The 14,586-nt window shown below is 32.1% G+C and overlaps 1 protein-coding gene across 4 annotated transcripts in view; it reads left to right on the top strand.

Moving 5' to 3' along the window:
• CALCRL (calcitonin receptor like receptor) overlaps nucleotides 1-14,586 on the top strand; it is a 101,025-nt gene that overhangs the window by 72,361 nt on the left and 14,078 nt on the right. For all 4 annotated transcript variants that reach the window (XM_081260681.1, XM_081260680.1, XM_081260679.1 and 1 more), the window contains 4 exons: nucleotides 8,524-8,650; nucleotides 11,433-11,586; nucleotides 12,614-12,674; nucleotides 12,754-12,820. In XM_081260681.1, coding sequence (XP_081116807.1) covers nucleotides 8,524-8,650; nucleotides 11,433-11,586; nucleotides 12,614-12,674; nucleotides 12,754-12,820 — 409 coding nt within the window. The remainder of the gene's footprint in view (nucleotides 1-8,523; nucleotides 8,651-11,432; nucleotides 11,587-12,613; nucleotides 12,675-12,753; nucleotides 12,821-14,586) is intronic.

Raw genomic sequence — 14,586 nt, 5'->3', positions numbered from 1 at the left:
TTACGGCCGCCATGATCCAATCACTTTCCCAAAGCCCCACCTCTGCATTATTGCAGCATTGGGACCAAAATACAGGAGATTTGGGAGGTCATTCCAGATTCCAAAAATAACCCAGGAGAAATAGTAATCACTAGCTTTATTCCAGTTTACCTGAAAACAGTTCCTAGATGAGCTGATGTTTCACATAAAGTCATTGTGCATAAAAACAAGAATCTATCACCATACTTTTTTTGCTCCTTAATCCAGCTCCTCATGCTGCAGTCATCCTTGTTTAGTCTTTGGTAGAAGAATTTTTTTTTCTCCCTTTGGTAATTGAGGGTCACTGATCCACCCTAATAAAAAACAAGAACTATACAAAATGTTGACTTAGGGTACTGTTTGTTATTTTGTGTTTAGAAAGGGAAGAGAAAAATCTACTACTCATCCATGCTTTAAATTAGAAACAGAGAACATGAAGCGCTATTCACCAGATATACTTGTTTTATATTAGAGCCAATTAAAGGAAAGAGTCAGAGCAGGAGATAAAAAGAAAGAGAACAGAAAGGGAGGGAAAGAGAGAGAGAGAGAGAGAGAGATAACTTTGGGGTTTGCCAAGCCCTGAGAGGCAATGACTCTTACTCATAATAATCCTTGGAAAAACAAAGCAGAACCCTTTAGATAAAATAAATAAATAAACTTTACTGGAATTAGTTACAAATTATGTTTTAATTACTGTTTAAAATCTGAAAAGCATAGCAAGACTTGCTCTTACTTTCAACCCAGACAAAACTCTCTATCTTCTTTCACATGAAAGAGAGCATATAATATTTGATTTGTATGGGAAAAAGGAGGAAAAGAGGTTCTTTTTCTTTTTGTTTCTTTGTTTTGTGTGTGGGGTGTGTGTGAAAGAACATCTTTGCTCACATTTCATTCTTTTTAAAAATTTAATTAATTATTTTTTTTGTGTGTGATGCTAAAGGTTTGGACCCAGGACCTTGGTACATTCTAAACAAGTACTTTACCACTACACACATCTTTGCAGACATTTCAGACACTGATTGTAAACAATGTTAAAGGCAAGTTGCATATTTGCACCTATAGAATTTATGATATCTTTTCTAGGGAGTTGCCAAAGGTATCAAATAAAATTCAGCCAAAAAAAATTTGTATCCAGCTTGTAGACCAGAGCATTCTCACCTTAATTGTTAAAATAATCCTTAAGGACTTATATTTATGCTTTTCAAGACAATTGATACAAACCCTCACCTCTTTTCTTAGATTATATCTGAATATATTTCATCAATATTGTGAACTGTCATCACAGTTCTACTTTCATGTATATCTTTAATTAAAGCAAGTATAGTTCTTTCTCAGAGCTATAATTTTTCTCCTGACAACTATGCATGATTCAACCTTTAAGTTCATTTTGAGCACAGGTAACTAGTTAAGAGAATCCTACATTGACTCTCTCTGTACAAATCACTTTGATGTGTCTGTTTTGGTAAAACAGAATCTGGAGATCTGCACTGTCAGAAGTTTAACAGGGCTGCATTCAAAGTAGTTCCCTGAATAGTATACTTCTCAAAGCCTATTCACCATTATCCTTATTTTGTTAACTCCATGGTGTGATTTTTCATTTAGAAGTTCATTATGCACTGAGATCCTGCTGAACATCCTATTCTGTTGTGTGCATACCTTCCAGGTTTCCATCAGCTTAACATGGCTGTTGCTTACTTAAATATAATTTTTCTTATAATATTTTGTTAAACCATACTTATTCTATCTCCAAATTAGTTATTTGCAGTCAATTACTGAAAAAGTCATCTTCTTCATACTGAATGTAATAAGAACTGAAAATATTCCTATTAGGTAATGTGAGTGTTGGTTGGAAAACTTTTAAATTGAAATTATATAATAAAATAATTTTATCTCCACATTGGAGTATGAGATTTGAAATGACAGAGGAGGGCAATAAGTAATGGGTTTGCTTTAACAAAGCCCATTCTGTTATAAGGTAATAGGTATTACTGGCCAATAGAGGAAACTTCAAATATGGAAATATAAAATAGAAACTGAATGAGAGAAGTTGAACTTACTTTAAACAGTAAATGTATGATTTAAAGATATAAGTGTATGTTAAAGGTGACATATGTCCATTTGTATTAATATTTTCATAATATGCAACTTATTTATAGTACATTTCATCTATTTTTCTTAATCAAATTAAAACACAAGTACTTCTGGGCTCAGTGAGACATGTCTATAATGCCAGCAACTGAGGAGACTGAGGCAAGAGCATCTCAAGTTCCAGGTTAGCCTCAAAAATTTAGCAAGGCCCTAAGCAAATCACTGAGTCCTGTCTTAAAATATAAAGGGCTTGGGATATAGTTCAGTAATAGAGTGCCCCTGGGTTTCATCTCCAATACCAAAACAAATGAACAAATAAACAAATAAAAACCATAACAGTGTGCCTAAGTTTTAACAGGAACATAATGACAATAAATCATTTTAACAAAGCTGTTAGTCTATTTCTTGACACAAGAACTGTACACTTTTTTTCAACACTTTATAATTTTAAGGAGAGACTAGAAAAGAGCACAATTTTCTCCCCAAAATTATATTTAACAATCTGTTTTTTCAGTTTTGCATACATAGTTAATTTTCTCAGATCATGTCCACAGATATGACCACATGGGAGAAAAGAAGTCAAAATAAGTCCCCAAGACTATAGCATTCTATTAGTATTTGGGATCTACAAAAACTAAGAATGACTGGATATTGTGCTGCTAACATATGCAGATGGGAAGTGAAGATGTCAAAAACTGAGAAGGTCTTAAATCAAAGAGACATATATATAAGAAAAAATAAAGAATACAAAACAGTGTTCCAGTGGTAGGCAGGAAAGAAAATGTAACCCAAGACAGTATGAACTTCAGAATAAAGAAGTCATTCTGTAAACTAGGTTATTTAAATTTAATTTTCTTCATCTACAGAATGTAAGGATGAGGGGAACAATGTCTTATGACACTTTGTTCTGACCCCTTGAAAAGTTTAAGCTCAGGACTTTGATTCAGGGTGTTTCCTTTGCTTATAATAATTTTCTCTCCTATCTTCTCTCATTTTAGCTCTATCTTGAGTATTCCCCCTGCCACCAGGCCCCAGTCTTTGTCTCTCTGATGATCCTGTTTAATTTCTAAAAAGCACATACCAACATTGAGAATCATGCTATTAAATTTATATGCCTATTTGTTTTTCACGGTAGTAAGAACAATATGATGTCAGGGTCTTGAATTGTATAATTCCTGACAGTTTCCCCAGAATCTAGTAACAGTTCCCAGTAGATTAGTGTGCAACAGTAAATAGCAACTAAATAATTAAGTAGATAAAAGTCTATGGCTTCCTTTAAAATGTCAATATTCAAATTCAACAGATCACCAAGAGTAGGATCTTGAGCAACTTACCTGAATTTCATTAAAGGATAATGATATTTTACAGGGTTATGAGATAAGATAAAGACTTTAAACTCTTATTCTGTGCCTGCATTGTAATAAGGGCTCAAGAAATGTTAGCCCCTATTATTCTAAATTTTGCTTCTAACAGGGTGTTCATTTGATTGTTTTTAGGGTATAATGATAATGAGGGTTCAGAAAGACTGACTGTTTCCTGTTTTCTCAGTTTCCTGTATATTGGGAAACCAGAAACAGAACTGGTAACAAGGCAGTTCATAAATGGAAGGACGGCAGTTGGCCACAGAAAATGAACAGGGTCTTTCCCCATGCAGCCCTGCACTCTCATTTACATTGAATCAGAAGCTTTACAAAGCCAGGACAGGGAACAAGGGGGCAAGGGGGCATTATGGAGGAAGTGCTACCATTTATCCTCCAGGGGGATTGTCTTGTAGTACCTTGGTAGAAACACTCATGCTCTTTCTAATCTGTCCATGGATCACAAGCAACCTCCAAAAGACAGCAATTAGAAAAAGTTCATATGTATTCCTTGTCGAACAGTCAAATGACTCTATCAGCTGCAGCTTCCATTCAGTAGACAAAACATAGAAATACTGATTTTACTCTTTTAGTAAATTTGTTACTTTCTGCCTGTTCTTTCCAGTAGTGTTCAGACTGGTTTGTGTCTTCTTGGAAAAAGACCTGCACATTTATTTATTAAATAAGATCAATTAGAATGAGAAAGCAGCACTTTGTAAACTGGGATATATTTGTATTGCTTGTATTCACTCCTTTGATGATGTGTTTTGCTCATAATTAGTGTTGACAAAAGCAGTTTTGAAATTTTTAGATCAACTCAAAACCAAATGGAAAACCAATGCAGATTTTGTCCTTAATAGTAGCAAAAATTTTGAAGATGAAATAGCATAATGTTTAGGGTCATCATAATAGCAAATGTAGTAATTTGGAGACAATTATGGAAGGGAAGAAATTCTTTACAGAAAGTAATTTAGGTTGCTAAATCCATTTTATTATATGGAAATTATCTTCCTAATACTAAAGTCTTGTGTTTTGTAACAAAAAAAAAAAAAATCACAGTGTCTTTATTGTTTTGTTGAGTTACTTAAAACATATATTTTAGTATAGAGGCAATTTTATATTACTTGATGCTATTTTTTACCATATGTGACAAAAAAATGATTACTGTACTTGATTAAGATCAGTCATGTGATAATGACGTCAGAAAATATAGCTAAATTAACATGGAGTGCTCTCCATAGGTTGAATGTTATGCTGATCATATGGTGTGATTTTTATCACTTAACCTTCAAGCTATTTCTATAAAAGTTCCTACATTATAGATAAGGAAACTGAGGATTAGAGATCTTAGATGACACAAATTCATCCTGTAAGTAGATGGCAGGGTTTGGATTCACTCTCAGGTCAGGCTTCGAAACCCACTCTGAATCACATGTCCTGACTTGATGCTACCTGTTTCTAATCATTCCAAAAGATAATTCAAAAGGCATGGTTACATTATATAATGTAATAGTGCTGTTGATGCCCTTGCACCAATTGCCTCTAAATCTGCTGGCTGAAATTGCATATTGAAATGTTTTCTAAAATAATTGCATGCAGAGAATGTGAAATGGAAATAATCCAGACCATGAACCATATTTTCTATTTTTGCGGTTATGCTAGAATAGAAAGGAGTATTGTAAAAATTGAAGAAAACAGAAAGTTTTGTAAAACATTCTCTTAGTGTATACATAATTGCCTTAAATATTTTGGGTAAAAATAAGGACATATAAATTTTAAAATAGGTAAAACTTGTTACAAGATAACACTGAAAAATACCCCTCGATTTCAGAGTCTCATTTAAACATATCATGTGTTTACCAATATATATTTTTGCTTTTCATTTATAAGTTGATTTTTTATACCAACTCACTTACATACACTAATGAATATGTTTATAGGGAAATGATATGCATCCCTAGAAAAATCTAAGCCATTTTACAACTGTACACTGATGGAAACCATATGTTAGATAGAATCTGTTTATATTTGTTGAAGTTTCACCAGGCCTAGAGGCAGAAATGAGAGAAGCTAAAGCAATAGGTTAATAAGCTATATTTTCACAACATGACCTGACAATGATTTGGCAATGATCCAGTTTATCTCAGAAATCTGGAAAACTACATTCAATGTCAAGGTCTCCAAAGCAGATGTCTGATTTGGGTTGTATAGAGTGGATTATCTAGGATGATCATAGTGTTTGGATGATTTCATAAAATATTTAAATATATTTTCAATTTCTATAATGAAATGGTTTCCAGAAACCTGTCTTAAATATTTGCTTAGTTTTGATATTAAGTTTTAAAACAATTTTAAGTGTTTTAATATTTGCCCATAATTACATTGTCTACAAAACAGAAATGCACCAGGAACCTTTTCCTACATATTAAGAAAACAAAATGTCATTTTTGTTTGTTTCTATACTTACAATAATCATGTCTTTAGAAGAGAACATATACCAACAGCTCATTTTTGAGTCCTTACATTTTGAGATACATTGAAGTGGGAGTAGGATCATGAGAAAGTGAGAATTCAGAGAGGAACAGAAACAATGAATATATAGAGAAGGTCAGGACATTTAAGTGTACACAAAGCAAATTTAAATTATTTTTAGGAACTGGGGTTGTAGCTCAGAGTAGAGTACTCAGCAAGCATGAGACCCTGGGTTTGACACCCAGTACCACAAAAATAAACAAATAAACAAATAAATAAAATTGTATTTGACTAAATATAGGTAACATTTTATTTTAATTTCTTCCAACCTTCTCACATGTGGATATTAATAATATAAATTGTCACAATTAAAATATAAATATTGCTTGTATTATAGTTTTCAGCCTGTGTCTTTCAGCTCTTGGTTTTGCCTTCATGTATTGCTACTTTTATGTTTGTTTTCCTCTACTTTGATATTTATTTTTCTTCATTCTAATGTATTCCTTAAAAATATTTCACATTTGCTGTCTAAGCAAAGTTTTACAGTATTCCAGTCATAAATGGAAAATTATGAAATTTTTGTTTGCATGCGCGCACACACACACAAGCACACACACACATCTTAACCAATGAACCTAGATATAATGGTGTTGAGGAGAAAAGGGCAAAATAGCTCAGTTAAAGAAAACATTTTTCCCCGTGATGGTAGTTGAGCTGCTTAAATTCTACTGCAAAAAAAAAAGTGCATATTTGAATGGGCAAGCCATTCGACCCTAAATAATACTTGGCACTCTGTAGACATAGAGTAAGCTCAAAGCAGGCATTTAAAAATAAGAGCATGTGATCAAATTTTATGTTCACAATGTCCATCATAGAAGATGGTAAACCACACATAACATAAATGATTTGGAAAGTATATATATTTTATTAGACCTTTTCTACTATTCCTTCATTGAGAGTGAAGAGAATTTCATTCTTTCTTTTATTGTCAAATTTTCTCAGCAATAACAAAAAGAATTCTACTTTTTGGTCCAAAGTTTTTTCTTTTTATAGCATATCAATAACTTTTTATAACAAACTTGATTCCTACCTGCCTTTCATTACTCCTATACACTTAGAGTCCAAGGAAAAGGAAATGACTCTTTAATATGATACCAGCAGTTTTCAGCTCTTTCTATTTTGATGGACTCTAGCTAGGTTTCATAGACTTGCTGGTATATGACTGTACTAATCACTCTGATGATCATTCCAAGAGCCATCTTCTCTTTGAAACCTTTCTAAGAATTCACCACTAGTACCATCCAACTTTGTGGAAAGCATGTATTGTCAGTCCATAATCCTGATTTGGATTGCATTTGCTTCCATGGTCTTTAAAATATTATAGCTCTCTATAGAATCGCAGACATAAAACTGGAAGAGATTCCAGAGGTAATATAGCCTAAAATTCATGTTTTAAATATAGAAAACCTTGATATCTGATTCTAACATTCTAAGTAGATAGCCATTTTAGGATAAAGGGATACAGTGATAAATTTGGGTGAAATTTTCTTAAAGATTTCAAAGTAGGTATTTTTGACTTAAGTTGTACAGGATGGATTATCGAGGATGACCATGTTCACAATACTATTTAGTAAAATATACAAAATGAAATTCTATGTGTCTGATAATGAAATGATTCCTCATGTATCCTACATATATGTTCAGACTTGACATTAAGTATTCAGCTTCAAGTGGGTTTCAGTCTATTATCTTAAAATGTTACCTGTAACAAGCCTTCAAGGGATGCCTTATGAAGTAGTGCTTAGTCTACCTTTGAGTGTGGGTATGATAGCTATGCAGAAAAACTTGGGGTGGTTGAGAATCCAAGCTAAAAAATAGTGTTGTTTATCATTAATGATGACATTTAACTTGAAATTTGTTTCTACATAAACATGGACAGTTCTTCTCCTTTGTTTTACATAAAAGGAACTTCAGTAAAAGATGGTGCTATTTTAAAAACTTATGTGTATCTGGGGCAATGCAGAAAAAATTAGCAAAGCACAGAAGACCTTATTGGTTGCTGAGTCTACCTTTTTTTCAATTCATATATTTTAAATGCAATGATGTCTTTTTTGTGGTTGGTCAGCATGATTATTACCATCACAACAAAACAAGGAGAATAGGTACTGCAATAAAAAGCACATTATCTGTGTAAGAATCTAACAGAGACATCCAAAATATTCAAATTAATTACTGACATAAATTTTTGATAATTTATATGCACTGAATCTCAGTTTCTGCTTTTGGGAAGGGAATTTATAGGCTAATCATTCTCATATATTAACAGAAGAAACTTATGTACAGTTTTTATATGGGAAATTTTCAATACTTACATATGTCTAACTCTGCTTAAGTAACACTTTGCCTCTAGGTTTGAGGCAATTACTGGTTTACCTTAATTAAGATTTTATCTTGAGTGAATCTTAGGGAGATTACAAAATTAGAGCAGCTTCTGTGAATTGGAAATGTGTCTTATTTGAATGATGTTTAATATAAATTGTAGAAACATTTTATGATGTCAAAACACTTTGTTTCTCTTGCCTTATAGGAGTCTAAGTTGCCAAAGGATTACCTTGCACAAAAATCTGTTCTTCTCTTTCGTTTGTAACTCTATTGTAACAATCATTCACTTCACTGCAGTGGCCAACAACCAAGCCTTAGTGGCCACAAATCCTGTGAGTAAAACAAAGCCTACCTTGTAGGTTCAAGGGACTGGTGGGGAAGCGAGGGAGAATCAATGTGGGGATGAGTGTCTGGTGCACGTAGCATGTGTCTAAGTAAACAGGCATGTATGTTTTCAGGACTGACATACAGAGTATATGTAGCTATATTACAATCCAGAAAGATAATATATTGCTCAATATTCCCTAAAATATAAAAAGCAAATAGTAAAAGGAGGAATATATCTATTTCAATTATTTATACATATTATATAGATTATCACTTCATTTTATGGCCATACTCAGTGGAATGATGACTTTATGACACTTACTCCATCCAATGTGAAAAAACAATCAGTGTGACTAACTTTGCATAACTAGAAACAACAATATATGAAAATAGGAACTTCAATTTGAATTGTACTTTTTGTATCAGGTTGACTTTAAAAAGAATATAAAACCAGGAAAATAATGAATGATACATGTCCTATTTCAATTAACATAAAATTTTAAAAAGATCTATCAAACCTTCATTGTCTCAAACATTCTGAGATTGTTTCCTTGCAAGTCATTTTTTTTAAAACACAAGTTGAAATTGCCTTATATAATTGTATATATTTTATGCAATCTATGTGCCTGTGTATGTGTATTTTAATTAAAATATACACAATGATGATATATAAATTCAACTTTTATGATTACCTAATTTCATAATGTTTGTAGTTTTTACTATAATTTTGGATATGGATTTTTTTTGTGTGTGTGTGTATGTAATGTAGTGTCATTGTGTGTGGGTGTGTGTTTTAACATTATCTAGTTACTGAAATCAGATAAGGAAAGGGATTTTCACTCAATGGGTCAATAAACAACACTCTCGTATGTGTTTTATGTGTGTTTTTAGGGTAATTTCCAAAGTTCTAAAATTCCCTTCATTGTTTGCTCATGTGCATCCGGATTGTTTAATCTTGTGTATGTTCCACCCTAAAATCACTGGGTTAGGAAACACACTGGGGTAAAATTAGCAATATAAAAAACTCGCTAACATCCTGTCATTTTAGAATGAATTTCTCTAGGACAGGAGATTCAGAGTTTTGTCACAGAGTTGTAAAACAAATTTCTAAACCTTGTATGTTTGTTACAAAAAATTTTTTGTTTAATACACGAAACACAAATTACAGTCTAATTATTTTAATATCTTCTTGGTAAAATGTATTATTTATTTATATCATCAATGCCATGTGTAGCAATGTATTTTTCTAAAACATGTTCTAAATTCTTATCCAAATAGTTTATAGATTAACATTTTGTTGAAATCAAGAAGCCCAATTTAAAATGATTGTGCTGTATACATGTAGTAAGAATTTTAATGCATTAGACTGTTATTTATTTTTTTAAAAACTCAATAAAAAGAACATATATAAAAAGAACATTAATATAACATTCACTTCTATTGTATTACATGTATGTTAATGCAAATTTGTTTACTTTGACAAACAAATATCTAAATAAAAATAAAATAAAATAAAATGAATATCTAAAAATCATAGAGATAAAAGTTTGAAGCTGAGGTAAATTGTTTCTATAGATATAGTTGAATAACTCCCTTTTATCTTTGAGAAGACTTTAACACACTATTATATTTCACATAAAGCTGCACTATTTAAAATTTGATGTCATGCATTCTGCACATATACTTAATAAAGAAATGGGTTTTATATATTTATTTGACAGGTGAAATGGTGTACAATAGTAAAATTGGAATTATAAGAATCATGTTTAGAAGGTAGTTTTGATTGAGGTTGTGTGTATTAGCAAAGCATTTTACTTTTCCTCTACTCAGTCTTTTATTAATAAAATATGTGCCTGGGGATAATGCCTACCTCACCAAATTGTTACAAGGATTAAATAAAACAAAATATGTAAAAATATTTTAAGCTAATTCCTATGTAAATGTTACTATTACTAGTCTATGACACCCAATATTTATTTTCCACTACTTTTCATTTTAACTTTGTTTGTAAAGAAAGATTTTTATTTCAAGAACAATGATAGTTTTCCCTTAATATTCATTGAATTTAAGACTGGAAATCAGAGTTTCTATGGATAATTAATTTGCCATATATTGCTGTGGGAAGTTTAAGTTTATTCCCTTCATCAAGGGAGTAAACTCTCTCTTATGCTTTTGTGTTTTCATTATCCAATATTTGAACCTCCCTCTTCCTGTTTCTGTAAGACTAGAGGAGGGAAAGTGGAAACCTCAGGAAAAGAGGAAGAGAAACCATATTTTTTCCTTCTTCATGCCCACACTAAGCTTTCGTATTTTGTGTTTGGATAAGGTAGTCAATTACCTCATTAGAATATTATTTAATAAGTATTTTCACTAATAGCATGCAACATTTAGATACTTTTAATAGATTGTTTTTAACATTCTTAATTTTTTTCTGAAAGAATTCAACAATTGAGAAATTCATAATTAAAATAGATGTAAAGTACATGTGAAATATTTACACTTATAATGACATAATAACTAGAGTGCATTATGGAAACACAAATCCATGAATGAAGTGATTTGGAGTTTACAGAATTTTCTGAGAGACAAACCATTACATATCTTTAGAGTCTGTGGCTAAAAAATTTAGAAGCACCAGAACTATAAAGAATAGCATTTACAAATCTTAACCATTAATATGTGAAATTTGGGTGAAGAGCAGAAACTCTCATGTTTCCTAAAATAGAGTATTGCTTTACATGTTGATTCACAAATAAAGACAGAAAGATCATTTCCCTCTTCCCACAGGTTAGTTGTAAAGTGTCTCAGTTTATCCACCTTTACCTGATGGGCTGCAACTACTTCTGGATGCTCTGTGAAGGCATTTACCTGCACACACTCATTGTGGTGGCTGTGTTTGCTGAGAAGCAGCACTTGATGTGGTATTATTTTCTTGGCTGGGGTAAGTGCCCCTACATACATCTGCTGATTCAACTGTTTAAGATAGATTTGAGAGGTGTAAGGATTTTTTTGTAATAACAATATAATTTAATATACCAGTGAATAGTTTAGGTTGACTGAATATATAGTGACTAAAAAGCAAAATGAGAATCATGAATTAGGGATCTAGTCTCTTCCTGGTGTCAATAAATGAATAAAGCCATGAAAAAAAATGTATTTGTTTTCCACATAAACTCTTGACATGGAATTGTTCCCAAAGCAAAGCAGTGGCATACTCTGGTGTATTTTAAAATGTAGCTGAAATATTTTAAAATGTATAAAATGCACAAACTGAATTCAACAAGACTAGTTTCCCAAAACATGAATAAAATAACTTTTCCTTATTTACCATCTGTTTAGATCAAGGTAAGGAATAGATACCACTATAAAGAGGTTTGTGTATACATAAACACAATTTTTAGAACATTCTAGATACCTTTATCAAGCATTTCTTCATCTGATTTTGTAAAGCTATGATTTAGAAGGTTAAAACCATGCAAAATTGCTGGTATAAAACATTTTTCTTCCTTCTTTTCAACAGAAAATGACTTACTATTAGTCTGTCTCTCATAGTAGATATTCTTGTCAGGCTCACATTTTCCCATTTTTGATTGTATACTAAATATTAGCCAATTTCATCTCTTAGACAATATATAAATACTGGATTTCTTCTAGGCTTTGGCATTCAAGCAGCACATTTATGGACTTAAGCTCTGAGGTCCACCAACTCAAAATGACTTATATTAGAAGAAAATTTACACCTACATACACACAAACACAAAAATAAAAATACATAAAAGTACATTGTACTTATTGCTTGACCATACAGGTAATATTTACTCAATAAACATATAGTGGTCAGTATTTTTTTTGTTTTGTTTTGTTTTTGCTCCAAGAATATCACTGACTTTCATACTTTATGACTATTTTAGGAGTTGCATCTATAAAGAAAACTGCCTATTTTTAATTTTGGTCTCTTGTTTCTGTAGGATTTCCACTGATTCCTGCCTGCATACATGCCATTGCCAGAAGCTTATATTACAATGACAAGTAAGAGACTCTCTACAGTTTCTATTAGAGTTAAATGAAACATAAATCTTCAACATAACATCTTTATTTTTTCTCTTAGTTGCTGGATCAGTTCTGATACACATCTCCTTTACATTATCCATGGTCCAATTTGTGCTGCTTTACTGGTACGTAATTAAGGTTTTCTTTAACTCAGCGCTGCTCATATTTGTGAATCTTCTGGCTGTGTTACATTCTTCAGGGTCTCCATTGTCAGAAATGGAAATGATGTCCTCACAGTGCTTAACTGACGAGGGTCCACTGGAGTCCTTCTATTTGAGGTGTGGGCAATAAAGGCCACACCTTTTTATAAGGGATGGCAATGTAACAGGAACCAAGCAGGAAGTAGACATCAGAGCTAGACATAATGAGGGGACAGAGTGTGTTAATGGAGTTGGACAAGTGCTGGAAAGAGTTACAGGACCAATGCTGGCCTTGGTTTCAGGGAAAATCCAGCATACAACCATAGCATCAATGAGAAGGAGCAACAGAAGAAATACTGAAGCTTCTCCCTCCTTCCATAGTGTGATCTTTTTTTTTGACCAAATACCACCAATGTCAGAGGACAATAAAGTACAAATGAAGATATCATCCCCAGATGTAAAATCCTGGGGCACAGAACAAGAGAGAAGATGGGTCTGATAAATTAGGAGGGCAACTAAGAAAATATCATTCTCAAAAGTATATAATAATTAAGAGGATAAATTCTGATAATTGATTGCCTGGGTTTAAATTTCACTTGTACCTCTATTTGCTGTGTGACCTTAGGCAATTAAACTAATCATTCTGTGCCTCAAGTCTGTCATTCTAAGGAACGCAAAAATGGTGACTTTTATAGCAACAATTACCTGTCTGAAAATGAACAAAAACAGAAGAAATCCCATTTGTTATATGTATGAGCACACATACACATGCATGCAAACCAATAATGAAGGAAGCTAAAGATCCCTAATGAAAATTATAAAACTGATAAATAAATCATAGAGGACACACACACTATTGAAAGATATCCCATATTCATGGATATTTACAGCCAGATGATTTTCTACGAAATTTCCAGGAGCATAAATTGGAGAAATGACAGTTTCATCAATAAACAGAAATGGGAAAAGTGTATAAACAAATGCAGAAGAATCAAACTAGATCCCTACATCTCACCACATGCAAAACTCAACTAAAAATATATTGAAGACCTAAATGTAAAACTCAAAGCTTTGAAATGCTTAGAAAAAAATAGGGAAAACACTTCAAGATATATATATATATATATATATATATATATATATATATGCAAAAAAAGCAAAACTACACAAATAGGATTACATCTAAGAATCTTTTGCATGTCAAATAAAGCCATTGATAAGTTAAAGACAACCTATAGGATGGGAGAAAATGCTTCCAAACTATTCATCTCATACAGGATTAATATGCAGGACATATAGAAACTCTAATAACTCAGTAGAAAAAATACAAGTCTAATTTAAAAGAGGGCAAATTATCTGAAAAAATATTCCTCCAAAGAAGATATACAAAGGCTAGTGAGCATTGAATTAAAAAATAATCGACATCACTAATCATCAGGGAAAAGAAAATCATAACAACACTTAGATATCACCTCACCCTAGTAAGAGTGACTATCATCTAAAATACAAAAAAAATAACAAATGTTGATAAAGACATGGACAAAGGGGTTCTCATACACTGTTGGTACCACATGAAAAAGAATATGGAGTTTTCTCAAAAAACTGAATTACCATATGATGTGGCAGTTATACTTTTGGGCATATATTCAAATAAAATGAAATCATTGTGCTATACCTGCACACTCATGGCATTTGCATACATAATAGCCAAGATACAAAATCAATCAAATTGTTCACCACAGATGAATGGA

The sequence above is a fragment of the Spermophilus citellus genome (genome assembly GCF_964194105.1).
Source record: "Spermophilus citellus genome assembly, chromosome: 11".
Classification (NCBI taxonomy): domain Eukaryota; kingdom Metazoa; phylum Chordata; class Mammalia; order Rodentia; family Sciuridae; genus Spermophilus; species Spermophilus citellus.
This window is presented reverse-complemented; position numbering and strand designations above follow the sequence as displayed.